This window comes from Varroa destructor, unplaced genomic scaffold (genome assembly GCF_002443255.2).
Source record: "Varroa destructor unplaced genomic scaffold, Vdes_3.0 BEIS01000007.1, whole genome shotgun sequence".
In the NCBI taxonomy this organism is placed as follows: domain Eukaryota; kingdom Metazoa; phylum Arthropoda; class Arachnida; order Mesostigmata; family Varroidae; genus Varroa; species Varroa destructor.
In genome coordinates, this window is record NW_019211460.1 from 28,299,041 (window position 1) to 28,318,036 (window position 18,996).

At 40.9% G+C, this 18,996-nt stretch overlaps 2 protein-coding genes across 7 annotated transcripts in view; both read left to right on the plus strand.

Moving 5' to 3' along the window:
• Positions 1-3,761, plus strand: part of LOC111253758 (uncharacterized) — a 45,743-nt gene extending 41,982 nt beyond the window's left edge. For all 4 annotated transcript variants that reach the window (XM_086974679.1, XM_086974680.1, XM_086974681.1 and 1 more), the window contains 2 exons: positions 342-816; positions 1,056-3,761. In XM_086974679.1, the coding sequence (XP_086830805.1) occupies positions 342-816; positions 1,056-1,216 (636 nt within the window). In that variant the 3' untranslated portion in view covers positions 1,217-3,761. The remainder of the gene's footprint in view (positions 1-341; positions 817-1,055) is intronic.
• A 7,506-nt stretch (positions 3,762-11,267) lies between these two features.
• Positions 11,268-16,845, plus strand: LOC111253942 (uncharacterized). 3 transcript variants are annotated; one of them, XM_086974696.1, is made up of 5 exons: positions 11,268-12,317; positions 14,797-14,950; positions 15,426-15,656; positions 16,100-16,279; positions 16,470-16,586. In XM_086974696.1, the coding sequence occupies exons 1-4, from the start codon at positions 12,177-12,179 to the stop codon at positions 16,246-16,248; spliced, it is 675 nt and encodes a 224-aa protein (XP_086830822.1). In that variant the 5' UTR covers positions 11,268-12,176; the 3' UTR covers positions 16,249-16,279; positions 16,470-16,586. The 3 variants fall into 3 exon arrangements, with proteins under 3 accessions (XP_086830822.1, XP_022669952.1, XP_086830823.1); XM_022814217.2 differs by having other exon boundaries at positions 11,641-12,317; positions 16,100-16,232; positions 16,470-16,845; XM_086974697.1 differs by lacking the exon at positions 11,268-12,317 and adding an exon at positions 12,357-12,584 and having other exon boundaries at positions 16,100-16,232; positions 16,470-16,845.
• The last annotated feature ends 2,151 nt before the right edge of the window (positions 16,846-18,996 follow it).

Here is an 18,996-nt window from a genome sequence, read left to right on the forward strand (position 1 = left end):
CGTGCATGTCGTGGCGGGACTTAAGTTATGTTTAGGTAAAAAAAAAAAGCTCCACTTAGACTGAAGATGTCGGTCCAAAGGTTTCCAAGAAAAACATACAAACATAAATAAAATGCCGAAGCGTAAATTTGACTACATATCCATATAGGTGCCATTAAACTGACCAGTATCATATAAACTGCGTCACCGTTTCGAATCAGAGGAGTGCTCAATGATTACAGCTGAGAAAACACGTTGGTGAAGTTAGAACTCCGTAGAACAACTATGAATCAATACCTGTGCTGGTTTTCTGTTCGCTTTTGCTTTGTTCCTGACACGATTTACCTATCATTTGTCTGCAGCTGTGGGAAGACAGTACTTGGAGGAACAGCGGTACGAATAGTGGGAGCAACAATTCGATGACATCGTTGTCGTCATCGATACCAGGTTCGCCGTCGTCGCCGCCTCAGTGCTCGCAGACGCCGAGCGCTCTGCCGCCGACCTCTAGTAACCACGAGTCGACATGCGGTTTCGGCTCTGGATCGGTAGCTCCAGTTGCCCCTCCTTCGCAGACGTTCCCGACTTTCCTTCGTCGGACTCCCGAACGTGACCGAGAGCGTGACCGTCGCGAGATGGGTCTTGACCTGCATCAGAGACATCTGTCGCAGTGCGCAGAAGCTGGAGCCGTCACTCAGACCGGACAAACGCCCGCTCAAGCCTGGTCGCCGACCACTAGCGTTACTCCGCGGCATCTTTACCTCGCAAGAGGTCATCAAATCCAACAGCGGCTGAGTCATCCTCCAACCGTTTCTCCTACGAACGATTACAGCTATAATGGTGAATTCCTAGTTGATGATAATAACAGACATAATAAAAATAATAAATATTGCTCAGGAATCCTGCTTGATTTGCGAATTTATACAGGATGCACACATACTCATCATACATCGATTTAATATTTTTATTAAATTTATTTCGGCCAGAAAGTACTGGTATTACCGTATCAATGTTATTGTCTCACATATAACTAACCCCGTACTCTGTCTTCGTTGGCCATACAAACACGACTTTTGCAGGTGCCAACATCTGGGGATCTGGTACATCAGGCTTATCTCCAACACAGCCGCAATCAATATTCCCTTCGCCTATTGGCACACCTTGGACACCATTCAGGAGCCCCTCCCTATCGTTATCAGCTGTACGCGAAAAGGAAAACGCTGGCAAGAAATGCCAATAAAGGAGCGAACAGTGTATCCTCGAAGCCCGTACGCTAATGCGTGTGCTAACGTTGTAACCACGCTGGCCTCATTTGGTACAGCACTCGTGCGTGACTTTTAAATCCAACAATAGTTGCGTAGAAATGTGACGGGAAACTTGAAAACGTTTGATCTCATTACCTTCTTTCTCTCCAAATTCGATTCGGTGCACAGCTCTACAAGATAGTTCGCTGATAGTGTCGTGTAGAGGAGATAGGTCCCACCAGCGAAGAGAAGGAGATCCCTAAAGACCGCCTACTAGACGATGATGACCGTTGCGATGCCCCTGAACCAATGGTTATCCATTAGCCCACCTGCGTAGGAAATTGTCACCCTGTTATTATCATCATCATCATCGCCATCACGATCATCTTCATCGCCATCGCACGTGGAAAACGGTCGCGAGTTCAGCGACACTTCAAAACCGTGGAAAATCTTTTTGCCACACGTCTACAGGCCTGCTGCGTTTTCTTGTCGTAATTCGTATCTTGCGCTTTCGAGTCTCTTATACATGTAGAAACGACGGGGGGAAAGGGGAAGATCCAGGAATAACATCAACTCCCATTTACCCCAGCCAGTCTATTCTCGACGTCGTAGGCGAACGGTACACTGGTGAAATTATGAAAATCTTGTTTACAGGGGCTGATTAAGCACAGTAAATGAAACAAAATACTGTATAAAAGACACTTCATGGAAGAGAAGCTATGATGCACTGACTCCAGCTGAGTGTGTCGATATGTCCAGCATGTGTCCGTGTTCGAGTGGCTTGCGGCGTGCTAAGTTGGCAAGCATCAGACACATTCGGCTGAGTTCTGATCTTGCCGAAGCGTTGATTAAGTGATGATAAATTAATCGGTTATTGATATAGGTGTATTCGATACCTACTTAATCTAGTAATTGCATAATAATTTGCGTGCTGTTGATTTGCCGTTAACTGTTCATAAGGCGCGATTGTGCTTAGTTGATTGATTGATGTAAACTAAAGAGATGACACGAAAATTGCGTTTATCGATCAGCAAAAAAGTATAATGCAGACCCGAGCATGTGTTGTGGATTTTGGGTTACATACGGTCGAAGCAAGACGATAAAAGCATGCGGGAACCGTCGGCAAGGAGCTAGACGATCAAGCCGATACGAATAGTATATACACAAACACGTTATCAAGTATTTGGACTGACTGACTGACTGACTGAAAGTCGGCCAGATAATGTGTATCCGAGGTAAAAATTACAACCATCAAAAACTTTATTAGGTGAACTGCTACAGAGGCCTGTATTGCAAGGAGCACGTTAAACTTTCACAAGTATTTTGTTTGACTTATTGTTGGGCAAAAATTGAGTGTGGGATAACATATATATATTCGGTCTTTGTAATCGAATCTGTCCTCTGCTGTGTGAATAACGGTATCGTATAGCGATTCAATCGTTATATTAATATTTCAAACTAAATGTTTAAACATCTCGCTTGAAATAATGTGCTCGTACGTGTGCTTGAGGAAATGCTTATATTGATAGCACGAACAGCTTGTTTATTACTAATTGAGCGATGAGATGGACTGACAGCGCACGTTTCCTCATGATACAGATAAGGTCAGAGCTGCAAAGTAAGCCAAACAGTAGGGCCAATTAACAGCATCAGGCATGTTGTGACATGCAAGCCTGCAGGGTACGCGCACCATATCGAAAATATCGCAAGTACTACTATTATGATTTGTGTGACGGCCAATTGAGAAATATTTCAGCCAGAGCTGCTGTCTAACTTGCCACCGCTTCGTTAACGCTTTCTCAGATGATTAAGAACAAATGCCTTCGTATTCTATAGGACAGACAAAATTGTATAGGGATAATTTTTTACAAGCCACAAGTCAGCAACTACAGACTTTACTCAAATCAATGATCAATTGCAATGTTCTCACGACTGAATCAGGCGACGATTTACGATAAGACGACGTAAAGCCGAAATCGCGTGACTGTCAGTATCTGCCTGCCTGCGTGCGGACGTGCATGTGTGTGCGTGCGTGTGTATATGCGAGATAACTATAATATGTAATAATGTATTTATTAATAAAATATAACGTTAGAGGACGATGATGGTGATGATAAAGCAAACGATCATTAGTCAATCATGATGAAAACAAAGAGAAATGACCGAAACACGGTCGGTCGAAACTTTCGGGAACACAACCAAATAGAGGAATCATGAACAATCGAACAGACAAGGAGGTACAGAAGAAAGGGTAGTATTACAAAGATCACACCGTATGGAACTATAGATTCAACTAATTATCTTTGGGATTATTAATATCAATGTCATAATTGCCCAGTATGTAAGCTGCCGATATGCACTAGCTAACTGGAATGAAAATCAAAGAAAGAAAGAAAGAAAGAAAGAAAGAAAGAAAGAAGGTTCTGGGACAGGACGAGATTGCTTGTAGTGGTCGTTAATGATTAATTATCAACCTTGAAATTATAATTCTAAACTTTAGTGAGCAAATAAAAAAGCGAAGTGTGCTGAGGTTATGATAAATTCGTGCGTTTAAGCCAATTACCATTCAATGAGACCTCACTGAAGGGTGGGTCTTGCAGAGGCAGTCGCAGCAATAATCAGTAAACATAGTTAAGAGCTGCTGAAGCTGAGGTTCTGTTCGAATTCAAGGGCCAACAGCAGAGTAACGGAGGGTCAGGTAACATGAAAAGTTAAAAAAAAGTGAAGGGTGAACAATGCGGCAAAAGGCGTAAGCGTATAGTCAGGGTTCAGTCAGTAGTAAGAGTATCGTTACGGTAACTCTGTGAATTAATTAGTTAACGAGCATCATCTGTGCAGGTTTTTTGCCGTTTCAGATTTGATTAAAATGCAATGTCGTCTCTATATGCCAAAGATCTAATCTCATATTTGAACGACAGATTGATAGCACGTCTCCATTGAGTAGTTCTAAAGCATATACCCACAATGAATAAGACAACAACAACAAATCAAGGTATCTCTTAATACGAACTTAGTCTCTCGACAGTGTGACAAACTTATTATTAAGAGAAAAATTATTACTAGAAGAGCCTATGTAAATCGAGCGTAGCTGGCAAAGGCTGAGATAAAGGTGACGCCATTAGCGATGATTCTGTAAACCTGACAGAACATTACCACTTTCAAAAAAGGCTTAGTTCTAGCATATAGGTCGCGTTTCGTTTTCAAAGAAAAACGCCCGCCCGCCCGCACGCCCGCCCGCCCGATTTCAACGCCGGACACATGGTCGTCAAGTACGGAACATTTAGACGGATTTAGGAGTGTGTCCATAGGAGTCGTGAGGGAATTTTTCTCCAGTACGTTAACCCGACACATATATATATATATATATATATATATATATATATATATATATATAGGAACAAAAGCTAAACAACTAAGGGTTGGTAACTAGCTACAAAGATTAGACACTGCGTGAGGAAATCAAGCGTGTTAAGTACGAAACTATTTAATGCATTATATTCAACGTGAACAGTAAAACAAATTCCAGTAACAAGTATCATCGCAGCCAATGCGTCTTTTTAATTTGTTGTACTTAATATTATTATACATAGGACGATCACTCACCACCACACTCTTGACGTCGTGCGGTTCTGGCTAAAGAACTCGATGCTCGCTGATTTAAGGCCACTTATCGACGGTTACCTGTTTTGCGATAAAACAACGGAAAGCATTAGTCTGTTATAAGCGAATTTAGCGTACTTTGAAATTGAATAACTTTTTAAGTACGCGTCACTAGCAGACGACATTTAGGTGGTTAACGCTTTTGCAGTATTTTGGAAACTTATGGGGTGAAAACCGGTCAAAAGAAATGAGTTCGGAAAAATTTCTTCTAGTCCCTAAAGTCAATGTTGATTGGTCAAGCCTTCATATCTCAGGGCCACAGCGCTACGGAAACTCATAGGAAATTGGTGACGACGTTAGGCAAGGAGGCCTTGAGCGAAAGCACAGTACACAAGCGGTGCAAACGTTCCAAGATCGGAAATTACAGTGTTAGAATGGACGAGATTAGGGTGAAAGGCGAGCGAGACCTGAACGAAAGAACACATTTACGCAATCCGAAAGACTTTTCAGAAAGCAGAAATTAGAGTGTAAGGGCTTTGTCGGCCAACTAGCATCTCTCATGTAACATGTTACAGCATTACAGATATAACCCAAATACTAACGATACGTAAAACATTGTAAATAAATGAATTGTCTCATGGCAATTGGAAATGGGGATGGTGTACTCCACGTACAATTGGTGGAACCTTAAGAAGCAAAAACTGCCTGAAGCATACGGTTGCCGTAGGCCGTCGGGCGAGAGATGGCGTCGCCCTGGAAAGAAACCAAGTTTGGTGGCAGTGTCAAGTAGATTCGGACGTAGAATGATAATATGAGCATCAGGGACATCGACTAGCACGAGGTACACGCCGAAAATGGAACAGTGAATGCAGCTCGCTAACTCGTCTTCCTCAACAGATCCGTGACTGCCACGGCACTTGAAAACATGCAGTTTCAACTTCAGACCCCATCGATTCTCCACGCTCTAAGAAAGGCACTTGGTGCTACTATCTAAACCAGAACTATCAATCTGCTTATTATAGGTAAAAAAAACTACGTGTGGAAATGCGAATAATATGTATATGGCTGTCCAGAAGTTGTCAGAGCGCAGGGACAAACGCCTAAAATATAAAGGAAAACATATGAAAGTCATCATTCTAAGCGAACTAGTCATTAATTTGCAAAGTCAACGGGCTTCGCTTGTAACAGCCTAATATTACAACGGGAAGTTTTAGTTAGTTCGCAGCCTGCTACTGCCATAGATAATTTAGAAAAAAAACGATGTTGATCAATTCGTACGAAATTGGCGCATAGTTTTAGTTGTGCTAATTCCTTTGTCAATAGATTCATCGTTTGGATTTATATGAAAGTCATATTTCCAAAAAAAAAACACATTAGCGTAGTTAGGGGGGTTTAGAGAAGTTCAGCGAGCCATAATTTTGAGCACTTTCAAATCAAAGCAGCCCAAGTTGTGCATCTGGACGTACCACACAAAGCAGTTTTTTTTACACTAACAAGGTGACTTTCTGATGTTTTGCTAATTCGAGTGTACCGTGCTAATCTGCACTGGAGATTGATTTGAAGTCAACGTATAGGAATGGATTGATCGGTTTAAGTACTCTTCAAAAAACTCATGTAGCATTAACTTTTAAGCATGAACGTTTCTATACTAGTTAATCTGTGCTGCAGAGGTGTAACATTTCTCAACAGATTAGAGCTCTTCTGAACAAAAACCAGCTTTGCATCCGCTTGTCACCCAGATCTCACTTAGTAGTAAATAATGACCGAATCTTTATGAATGCTGCTAATTTACAAGATAATATGTGAGCTGAACAATCGGGCTGAAGATCGGGCCTTACCATCTGTGCATTGTTAGACTGATAGACACTTTTTATAGAAAATGCACTTTACGAGACCTTCATACACTGCACTCTTTTTGAATTGATCAAGGAAAACTAATATTATAATTTTTTTATAAACTGGTATATTTCTTTTTTAGGTAAGTATATTCTAAATGAAAATAAAGCCACTTCAGGGTTCGTTGAAAAAAAAAACAGTCAACCAGATCGGAGTGTTGGAGTTGACCAAGTTTTCTCGTGAATGAATTCCGTGTTTTAGATACACACTTACAACTAATAAGGCATCTGGCAGAAATAACGTATAAAGTTACTCTATTGAGATATGTTTGGAGTATAGTTGAGAAAACAGGTACAAATGTGCCTAACGAGGGAGAGTGCCGTAAGAGAGCCTTAGCTTTTTGAATAAGTAATGAATATATATAGGACCGCCATTAGACAAGAAACAGCGATAGACAGGGCGCGAGTTGTCTATGATTTTAAAATTGTTACGTCTAGGTTAGTGAGAAGAAACAGATTTCCTCATTTTATTGCTACGTCAAATATGCTTCTCAAGCATGGTTGACCGTTTTCGGCATTTACTACACGTTTTGTGGTATAGAAAAAATAGTTCAAGTTAAACAGAGTATGCGCTGACTAGCTGTTAGTGAACAGCCAAAAATATAGACCAAACCCCGAATAGTTAGCTGTTTGCATGCTTTTTTCGCTCACTGTTGGCTATCTACGTAACGTTTGGCGACTCATCGATGCCACGAACAGGGCTTGAATCATAGACGCTGCTAGTTAACGTGAACGATGCTTGTTCGGGTATTGTTTAAACGTAGGAGTCAATAAGAAGATTTTTTAAAAAAGCCTTACTACTATTAATCAATCGGCATGAAAAATCTCATCGTTATCATGTGTGCCAATTAGGATTGGAACACAATTTCAATCTTGAGCTGTTAATTTTGCATCATGCTGATAAGAATCGTACAAAGACTATGCAATCTTTGCAAAAAAAAAAGATTAACCGAATCAATATCGTCATCGTACTGACGAATTGCATCGAAGCTATTACCAATACGTTAAAGGGTGATACGAAGGTTCAACTTTTATTCTTTTAGTAGGCTTTGTTAATTTAGGCTCGGATAAAAAGCTGGCACCTTACGACTCAACAACACCCAACAGTCATGCATATTTATACAATGCTGCATGAACTAAAATACCAACGGTTTCAACAAAACGATATCGGGGTCGCATTGAGTGACAGAAAGCGAGCGCGACGTGAAGTCAAGAAATTCTACAAAACCTTAGTCTAATTAAATACCTAGTGTTTTCGGTATCTGCTGCTGCTCCTATAGTTATCCGCCAATTAGAGCTCTTTGCCACGCTAATGGCATCAACGTTCTACGAAAAAATGTGAAGGTGGCTTCGTTGAGCAACTGAAAGCAGACATTCTGTTTCGAGGCACTGCTTGGAACTGACTAACGTCTCGACTTGTATGCGTCCCGAGGCACCTTTCTATAAATGGTTTGAGAAACACAGTTTACGTGCCACTAGAGGGTAATATCTATCTTATGCGAGGGGGGCAGTCTCGCCAGTTGGGCTTATTTCCCTAAAAACCACTACTTGCTAGACGTCAGTTATTTTCTCAGTCATCAGTCAAGAATTAGCCAGACCTCATTTGAGTTCATTTCAAATTCATTTGAGTAGTCCTACGGGCTGATAGGCTGAAGTGGCTAGTGCCACCGGATCATCGAACAGGATCACCTTACCCCAGACAAGCGCTCCTCGCACAAAAGGATGACCGCTCGTGGGTTCTCTGATCCTGAAAAAGCATTATATGCCACGTTGCTCGGCCCTAACTTCACAAGCCGTTCTCTTTCCTTCATGATCTCCTTTATCAAAATGTCACCCGCACCCCCAACACTTCCGCGCATCCATAATTAAGGATTTGAATTTCCTCATGCCTCATATCTGCTGTCATGTATCTTTCGCTACTGCAGTTACTTACTGCAGTAAATGCGGTAAGGTGACCAGCGTGTGGTGTGCCGCATCTTTTAGGCTCACAGTGCAGAAAACACAAATGTCCCATATGGTTTTGCAAATGTTATATTTAAAAGCTTCGTGACTCATGAGAATCTGCGTGATGCTGTAAGTAAGGATCCCACTGGACATGCTATTCAGGCCTTTTTGTTAGAAATTATGGCGGTTATTGCCTTTCTCGAATAAAATTAGGTGTTACCTCCCGCTCTTTTTGCCACAGCCTCAAGGCCTAGTCTTCCGCATCATCTGCCGGGTCGTGTCAAAGCATGCACCTTTCTATAACTCTCACGCCTCAAAGAACGATGCCTATCAGGACTAGGCAGCATTTGTGCTAACAGTACGCTAGGCTTGGACAACCCTAAGCGCTAGTTTTCGGTGGGCATTTTAAAGTAGCTTCTCAACTGTGACTCCCATAGGTCCGGACAATGTCCAGCCATATGCCTCGAAAAGCGCAATCAATTCTATTATGTCATGAAAAGCTTCCTTTTCCATTCTCAAGGGCGATCGATGTTTGGCAGTATTGTGACAATTTCCATGTAGGCCCTAGTTGTTTTTACGACGGTTTGCCTGATGTAGGAGCGTATCCTTCTAATTGCGTGACCAAGTAGACTAGCCAGCTATCTTGCTGTTCGTACCAGATTTATCTGTTCTTTGTTCTAAATTGAATACAGGAGGCAAGCTTTGTTTCCTGCCAGAGCTTCTGATCAGAGGGAGCCTTAGAAATGGCTAACGTTACGACACAGTTGAAGAAACTTGCGCAACACAATTTCTTCCACAAGATCTGCAAGAAGTAGATACGAAATTTACATTTAGATAGTGATAATTCTACAACGTAAAATGCCGGCTCGTAGAGAAGGATTTCCAGCACGTTCTCCAGAAGTAGACATCCATTAAAATGGGACGCCTAGTTATGCTTATTAAAGTTAACTATGACCATATACGGTCATCGCGGAAAATAGCGTTTTATAATCGGAAACTAAGCAAAGATCAGTTTATATTATAACTGTTATTATTACTTTTTACCAAAGAAGATAATTAAAAGATGCAGGCTGTGTTATATAAATTTTACAGATAGGTTGTAGAACCCGGTGTAAAACGTTCAATTTATGGATGTTCAGTCACGCGCTTTGGCCAAAAATGACCCTATAGAATATCGCGGAGAGAAGTTGCTCAATTGTCGAATGCAGGAACCACACCATCGACATATTTCAGACATGGTGACCATGCATTACATGATTTGCGCGCTCAGAGGAGCAGAGTGGATTCTGCGCACATCTATATTTAGCTGACAATTCTCAAATATGTGTCCTCATTTGTAAAAAAATATGGTTAATTGAAAATAAACAACTACCGCAGCAGCTACAAATCAAAGTTATGAGACGCGTTGCCCTTAAAAGTAAAATTGATTGCGATGAAGTTGTCTACAACGATATCCAGCAGATATTATACTATTTAAATATTTTTGGTAATTTAAGGAACGACCCGCACTTAACCGATGTTGCAGTTTCTACAGGTATCAAAAGCGCTAACAACAGCGACAAAAGCCTGTGCCAGTATCGTTTTTGTGCGGCGTACATTCCGCCTTTGGAGTGTGCAAGCTTTTTATTAGCGAAATTTTTCTAGGTGAGGCGCCAACAAACACACAGGCAGTGTACGATATTACAGGTAAGATTGTAGTTGCGAAACAACACTTTATATATCAGAAAGAGCAGTCATATACATTTTGAGGCCGTTAAAGCTTCGAAAATAACTCGATAACATGTGCTTCTCACTTTGGTTGAGAATGAAGCGCCCAGACGCCCATAATTATTCCCTGTCGAGAAAATTCTCAGCATCGATACAAAGAGAAACAATCGATACTATTATGTTTATATTGAGAATGTGCGTATTTCGGGTAAAACTAGATTCCTAGCCAATGCTTCTGTTTTAGGTATGGTGCCCAAAGAAGAAGACTCCACGCTAGCGCCCTTTCTCGGCAACGCTTAACTGCCAACAAGGAAGCGTCTGCTACAAACGACTGTGCGACCGTCTGTAGATAAAGTGTCTGACCGCAGGCTGTACGTCTTATAGCAAAATGGTACACACATTGGCCAGTTAGTGCAGGGCTGATTGTTTGAAAATCTGATCCTGATATGTTCAAGTAATCGCATATAAGCGTCTAGCAGCAGAGTTTCTCATGCTAGATTTCTACGTACACGACGTAATTGAACGACTGTCTATCAAAGTTTGCTGTGACAATTTCGATCTGATCATTCATACTGTCAAAAAGACATTCATATAATTGTAAAGAAAAACTCCGATTCGAGCGGTATTGGACAGGTCGACATGTTTAAAATACGCAAAACGTCATTAAAAACTATATGCCGTCTAAACACAGTCTTTAAGAAGCACTCTTAAAGAATCCAAATCCAAAAACTAGGTCGACCATTTAGATTACTTACGGCGAGTCAGTTTGGTTCGACGAGAAAAGAACACAAAAAACACGCTTCGGATTCACGCTTAAAGGTACAGGTTGACATTAATCATTTTATTACGTTAACAAAAAAATTCACACTTAAAAATATTAACAGCAGATTACAATAGTAGGACCAGTTATCTGTTTGAACACACGCCTATAAACGTTTGTTCTCTTGCGTAACTAGTCAGTAGCGAAAGAAATATTTCACTTTTCTAGTAGAGGTAATGAATGCGCTGCAGGCGGGCATCCACCCGTTACTTCTGTTGAAGGACCACTATGAAAATTCAGTCGCACCCGGGGAGCATTTTCGATCCAGAGCGCGATCCCAGTAGATTCTTTTACCTTGTCAGCTGTACTTCAAGATCAGGAAAATTTATTTTTGCAACCTTTCAAAAAGGCTTCTAATGTAATTGTTGCCGCCTGAAGACGCTTCCTGTTCATGACTCAATAACAGCCTCGATTTACTAATAAGCATCAATAATAGTAAAATTTATTGAAGTAATCATATCTAGCGAGAAATGACGCAGTTTCCAAAGTCCGGTATATATTACATAAGCTCGATAGGATGTGTAACCTTTGCTTTCACAAATACCCATCCGTTTGTGCTACGGGTGACTGCACCCTTAAACCCGGCAATCATCTTGATAAGAAGGAATCTAAGAACCACTTTGATTCGCCTTCAGGCCCTAGCTCAAAAGAGAAAATGGTAAAGAGCATCCGTCAATTGTAGTTGTAGGGTGAAATATAAGTTGCGTAAGGTTTGCGCATATCACACTGGACATATCGCAGTGCCGAAGCAACTTCCACTGGGACACAGCCGTTGTCAACTTTTACCACGAATGTCAAAGGATCGTTGGCTAACGTTTATATGGCGGCTTAATCATAACGGCACATTGTGGACGTTCGGCGTTTACGACGCGGAATTCCCTGTATGAGTTTGGCAGAAACAAAAAGAGAGCCTTAAATCGTGTGAAATTGCTCTAGGAACTTGTCGTAGTCTAAACGAGTAGCAAATACCATTCCACTTCATTTTAAAGGATGTCGGTGTATATGCAAATTGTGTTATTAGCAACAGCCTGGCTGGGCCAGATGGAAGATATGGGCAACGCAGGTGGTCCGTCGCGATTGTTCAAGCCGCCATTTCCGGCAACGACTGTCGAAGTAACTCCCAAGTTTAAGGTCTGTAAACGATGTGTTACTCAATAGTCAGGCAAAGGTAAGGAGAATGCAACGTGCAGTGAGATCGCATGGAGCTGCTAGAATCTATACAGAATTGTCGAGGCGATGAGTGAGATCGTTTATTTACACAGAATTGTGCGACGCGCGCTTGGCTACATATTCCAATAAGTGGCTTAAACGAAGTAGTAGAAGGAATCACATAGCCTGTTAAGTTACAGATACGGGACATATCCAGGAGAAGACAGAAAACAGATGATTATCAACATTGTTAGTGTATATCTATAATAGCTCACTCTTTAAGTAGGATAGAGCATTTGTATGGCTGCTCTTTCAGTGTATTTATTTTCACAGAGCACAGCGTACTTCCGTTAGATTAAATTTGTTTCTATATGAATCGGTTTCCCTATTGTGCTATAACAATGTATTTGAATTAATCATCTCAAAGCATTTCTCAGATAGTGTTGCTTTTACCTAAAAAATATAAATCAGTGTAAAAATCGCTGCTCTAAAGAAAGAACGCTTGCGATACTTTACTTAGCTTGCTCTTTTTAACAGTATCGCTCGGTTGCGCCCGCTTAAAGCCCAAGCCTAAACTCAAGGTAGGAGTCAGCTTTTACACCGAAGTATGTAGCTGTGGCACGTATTTTCAGTTTTATCGTTGTCCAGTGCAAACGTTCACGAAAAAATAAACACTCTCGGCTGTCGGCCGATCATTAGGACCTTTGTGATTTCACAACTGTCCATGAAATGGCCATGAGAAATTTTTGGCAATCTACAAGATAGTTTTTGGCCCGGCGTTCGTCTTTGACCCTGGAAGCGGTTCACGCCACTCTAAACACGTTGAGATAGCTATGAATGATGTTATTTCAGATGTGCTCAATTTTCATAAAAGTACATTTAATCTTTTTGATGAATAAGGAAACAAACGTTTTGCTGAGCCTCGGCCGCAGTAGACCCTGACACTCTCGCATCCGTACCGATTTTGAGAAAAAAAATAATAATAATAATCATACGTCGATGTTTATTTGTAATTGCACTATTGAAAAATGTTTTTTTTGTCACGCACAGAAAATTATTTTTGCGACAAGCTTACGGAGTATACCACAAAAATAAATTGTACCTACGATATGTAAAGCTCGTGGATCTGCAATCACAATAAGGTTCGCAGTCGCCGTAGAAAAGGCATTTTGCTTTCCGTTGCAAACGAAACGGCAGTAAATAATTTGGTATTGGCATATCGGTACCGGGTTTGATTATGCCTCGTAGAAAAAATCCAAAGTATTATTTTTGTGTGGGCCGTTCGGCGGTCGGCAGGTTTTTGCCCAAAAGATGCTTAAGTGATTAGAAAGCCGGTTATAGACTAAATGACTTTTGTGAAAGTTTGGTCGGAGTGTTGCGAGGTGCGCTCTCTTCGGTTCGTTAATCTGTCCTCTCTCGGTCTTCACCCGCAGTTTGTACAATAGACAAATATTTTTTCGTCGAAAATCACTGGGTACTTTTTGCGTAACAGAGTCGAGTCATAAATGATGGTGTTCGTTCGCATAAGCATGATGAAAGAGCACCTGTTTTACTGCTATGATATATGATTTGTATTTGAGGTTCTTGTGAGCCTTCCACGAAAGCCTCCTTAGTTTGTATAGCAACGAAATTCAGGCATAATAAGAAAAATATGTTTATTTTTCGTCGATAGGTCATTTTTGAGGATCGTTTGCATTAGTGGGTAAGGACCTTAGTTAAATTTGCGAGAGCTACGCGGCGAACAGCAACTGGGTACCCCAGTGACGATATCTAACCAAATTTACTATTGCAGATTTATTATAATGGGCGCGAAGAAGGGTGCTCTCTGGCTGTACTCACACAGTTTCTACGGCTCATCGATGGCTATGATACGATGTTGTACTGGATAAAGTAGGCTTTTTCTTAAAGCCCTCTTTTGCCCAATGGGAGAACTATTCTATAGTGAAAGGATCAATTGTTTCATATTCAGCTGTAGCACATTGTGTGCACCTACTATATCATTGTTATCACATGTTATCTTAGTATCGTCACATCTTCTTGTTTCATCAGTGTTACGCTACACACGAACTCGTGTCGGCTACATCCATTTACTGACAGTATAACTAATCTTCATCTGCTCGTTTATTCGGTTCTATCTATAACAGAACGTAGTTCTTGGGTATCGATAAGCTCGCAATATAATGTTACTGCAATGAAGAAAACAAATTTACATATTATCAGTAAGCAGTGTGACAATACTCCCGATGATCGAACGTAATTGTGTGGTGCATTACAATGAAAAGTCAAAACATAATTCCAACAGTAGTTACCGAAGCCGATATATAATGGTTTGTCCTCGCTGAAGACCAAATCCACGAGATAGGTACAAAGCTCCATATGACCGGTGTATTTGCCTAGTAATAATATAGTATTTATTTTCAATGCATTTTACAAGCTAGGCTTTTCTTTTTTTGTGCGGCAGGTGGTCTCCGAAAGAGGCCCCTTTTCTATATCAACAGGAATTTCCTTTCCAATTGAGCTGGAACTTGATTCCGAGCCTGAAGCCATCAGGGAACTCGACGAACCGAGGAGTAAAAAGCAGCTGGATCAGAGCACGTTCGGCCGCGTACGATTGGGTAACAGCGAAAAATAATGTTCACTATCTAAATTCTAATTGCGATAGAGTTTTATCAACGATTCCATGAGATGATTTGTTGCGAGTTGGATGAAGCAAGCTCGATGTAGAAAGTGTACTGCTAAATCAATGAGTAACTAGGTTATGATTAGCGACTGTGGAAGTCAGGCCATCACACAGCAAAGAGATATCGAGAACTGCGATAACAATCATAATGTTTATTTTGATGCGCGAAAAACAAACAATATTAAATATTCTTTTGATCGTTTTTAATACGAATAAACATCTACCCAACGTGTTACACGTCAGCTACTGTTTTGTCTCGCCACTAACAGATTTTCTCCCTGAACCATCGCAAAAAACACCAATGAAATTTTTTCTATAGTTGCATAGTCTTTCTAACAAAAATGTGAACTTGATATTGTTGACCCGGAACACAAATTGTCGCGCTGTGTCGCATGCATCGACTGGTCCAGCCGACGATGTAAGCTTTGCGCCTACGCAAAATGACATCATGCACAAAAAAACGAAATTCAAGCGGAACCCACTAAAAACAGATACAAGCGTCAGCCGCGAGATGAAGAAAATCAAACGTGAAATGAAAGAACTCGTGAAGACGACAGGCTTTGGATCCCGTGAAAATAGGGCCGTGTTACCTCCTGATCGAACACTAAGGGCTCTTCAGGAACGATTGCAACTGTTCAGAAGTAAGTCCCTTGTGTGTATATAATATTCCCTTCTTGACTTAAGGATAAGGATTTGCAATGATGAAAATTTAGGTTATTTGGGTATTTATCCCGCAACCGAACGTCTCACAGCTCTGCGTGTAGAGATAGGCCGGTGGCGCCTGATCACATTAAGCGGTCACTTGAAATTCGCGTTCCTTCGCGTGTTTATTCTGTAAAAACCCAGACTTGTGTAAGGATATGAATATTTCCTAAGAATTTATGGTAACAAATGTTGCCGTCATGCCAGTAACCAGTGTCGTTACACCGACTAGACACCGCTGATTTATATTACCGTCGTTACTAGATATACATGTTCCTGTATATACACACACACAGATTTATTTTTCAAAATATTCACGTGCATCTTATTCATGTACAACCTAAATATGTTTTGACGATATTTAATGGGACTTCGCTTGTAGGCATTACGTTATCGCTAAATCAAGTGGGCCTCGTAGGAGAGCAATGTCTTCTTCGAGCGATTTGCGAAGCTGCCAAATTCCCGCAGGCGGATGAAGAGGGTCTCGTTGGACAGATCGTCACACTTCTCCTCACGTCTGTCATATTCTAATGCATTGCACCGTTATGCTTGCGTCGATCATGTACTTAGCCGATATATGTATCATGCAATGTTCGACATAGGTCAAAAATTTTTCACACCTTTATAGATCCTGTGAATGTTAAACAGTAGAACACAAGAACTAACAATAGAAAATATATTTTTTTTTTTTCAAATAATTGTAGGGGAACAAACAAATAATTGTTAAAAACTGTACATTTTTTTATTTTTAGGATTCCGGAAAATAGTGTTCCCGAGATGGCGAGTTATAATGAGGCTACGGAGCGAGGAAAGGCTGGAAAGAATTGTACCGGTTATAGTGACTGCCCGATTTCCGTGTTCAATGTGCGTGATCTTTAGGAATAATCTCCAAAATCTACAGTAGACACATTACGCTGAAGGAAGGTTTGCCTATTGTATCTGATTCAAATAGTAGTAGTGACCCTTTGTCGCGCACGCGGTATTCTAAGCAAGCACTATCGTTTTGTGCACTTTTTCAAAGACAAAGGGAAAAAATGATAGGAACGCTTTATTATGACTGTCGCTGGAGGACAAGACCATTGTTGCATAACAATAAAAACAAGCCTTAGACGCTTTGAACGAAACTTAGGATTATTTGCTTTTTTTTTTTCGTTTCGAGTAGACCATGAGCTATCGTGCCTTGGCTATTAGACGCATGATCTGCCGTGTCGAGCCATTGCCGTGCAAGCACATGGACGCTTACATGCAAAGATTATGATAGATAAGGTAAATGAGTGGATTGCTAATGGGAGATTGGTTTTCATATTAGTACAACATCTAGGCGAAGACCTCCATTAAACTGTGCCATTGCATTAGCGGTTCTAATGATAGGTTTATAGATCGAAGCAATCAATCAAAATTGATTGTCACTATCAATATAGAAATAGCTATTGCTTTGCAAGTCTAGTTTACGTCAATCCAGCAGCAGCCGTTTGGCACTCCTTACCATGATACCGTTCGCATATACCGAGACATTGTATATTTACTTTAGCTTTGCTTAGAGATCTTCTTTCCTTTGCATCGTAAAATCGACTATGATGAGATCTTCTGCAGAGGAATAAGGAATGGCTAGGACTGGAGCAGAACGGTATTATTTATCGTAAAGGCATTTTTATAAATACTGCTTGCCAGTGTATGCAGTTATCTTTAAACAGTCAATCTGACAAAAACATTTTTAGCCTTTTGACGATCGTAATGACAGTGGAGGTGAACGTGGTCAGTAAGGGACGAGCCGCATTTGACAGCTAAAATGATAAATCTGTTGCCAGCTAAGTAGAACAATGAGTCTCCAGTGAGGCACCCATATTTTTTCAACAATAATAATAATATGTATACCCGCAATCGATAATGTATACCCGCAATAAGGCAAAATTGGGTTTCCGATAACTGAGCAAGAAATACGTCGAACGATATCGTGGGGCTTCTCGCTCGTACTCGCATTGTGTACGTTGGAATTGTTGTTTAATTCATCTAAACCCATCGATTTTGTGAGAATCTTCAGCTCCATGGCAAAGTAATCGCTGATCGTGTCGACAGCGGTTCCTGTAACAATATTCTTCGTATACAGTATGCCGAGAACTGTTGCACAGTTTCTTCGCCTGGTTTCCGTAACGAGCTCACCAGCACCATCTTAAAATTCCGCTGAAACAGTCATCGACGCTTGCTGATCGCCGTCGTCGTTCGGTTAAAATAAGCACGCGGATTTTGAAGTGGCCAGTTTAAGTCGGAAAACGGTACATGCACTGAAGTTCCGAAATTTCTGAAAGTTCTCCCCTAGCTGAATCGGTGCGGTTACCATAAACTGCTTACATAACGCCTTTCCTAACTCTAGCGATTTGTAGTTATTATCAGCAAGCGTCAACAGATATACATAGAAACAGATATGTTGAATACCTTAAAGCTAAAACAAAAATTGCGGGAAAGACCTTTAATAAGGTTTTCGGCGAGCTTGAAATCCGTAGTTTTAGCATTCGAACGTTAGTTTGACGTTGCCACCTCATCCGAATGTACGTATCCGAGTGTTTCTCCCCCATCAGTTGACAACTCCACAAAAGAAAGTCGCTTCTCCTAGTTAAACACACCCTTAAGCTCACTTATCAGTAGACAACGTGGAAATGCCTCATCTCTATATCAGTTTAATGGGACCGTTTTTGGGATCAGATCAAACAGCGTACCACTAGAACGTTGTTGCATGTCAAGATTCAAATGTGTGAACAGGAGGCGATTTTTACCATGGCGCCAATCTCGTACGTAGCGTTTACGGCTTTTTTTTCATGCGAATACGTAGCGTTTACGGCTTTCTTTTCATGCGAATACGTAGCGCTGGTGTATCTGATCCCGATTACAGCCAATATAGAAAAAACATAGGTAGAGGAGCGGGACTAGTGAACTTCTTTGATTTTGCAGTACTTAACTGATAATTAGCAAATCGCCTAGGATGCTGGTTCAACTTCAACGAAGGTGATATCGCCAACACCTCGGTTAGCATATCTAAATTTCTTTCTAAAACGAACAACGCGGATCACCCACACGAAATTATCTGGGGGGCAACCAGCGATGAGATTAGTTGTATTGTTTATGCAGACTGTGCAATGTTTAACAGTGCAGCTTGTAAGATGCTCATAGAAATCATACCCGCGTAAAGGAACATAGTGGAATGGATTATTGTGTTATGCAGACCCTTCTTAACGATCGCTCATAGTTTGCAGAAAATAGATAATGAAACATTAAGGACGTCGT

What these genes read in the sequence shown, in the direction of transcription:
- LOC111253942 (XM_022814217.2), top strand. Translation starts at nt 12,177, where the DNA reads ATGTCGGTGTATATGCAAATTGTGTTATTAGCAACAGCCTGGCTGGGC. An exon ending in AAGTAACTCCCAAGTTTAAG is followed by an intron (nt 12,318 to 14,796) that starts GTCTGTAAACGA and finishes TTTGTGCGGCAG; the next exon opens with GTGGTCTCCGAAAGAGGCCC. An exon ending in ATCGTCACACTTCTCCTCAC is followed by an intron (nt 16,233 to 16,469) that starts GTCTGTCATATT and finishes TTTTATTTTTAG; the next exon opens with GATTCCGGAAAATAGTGTTC.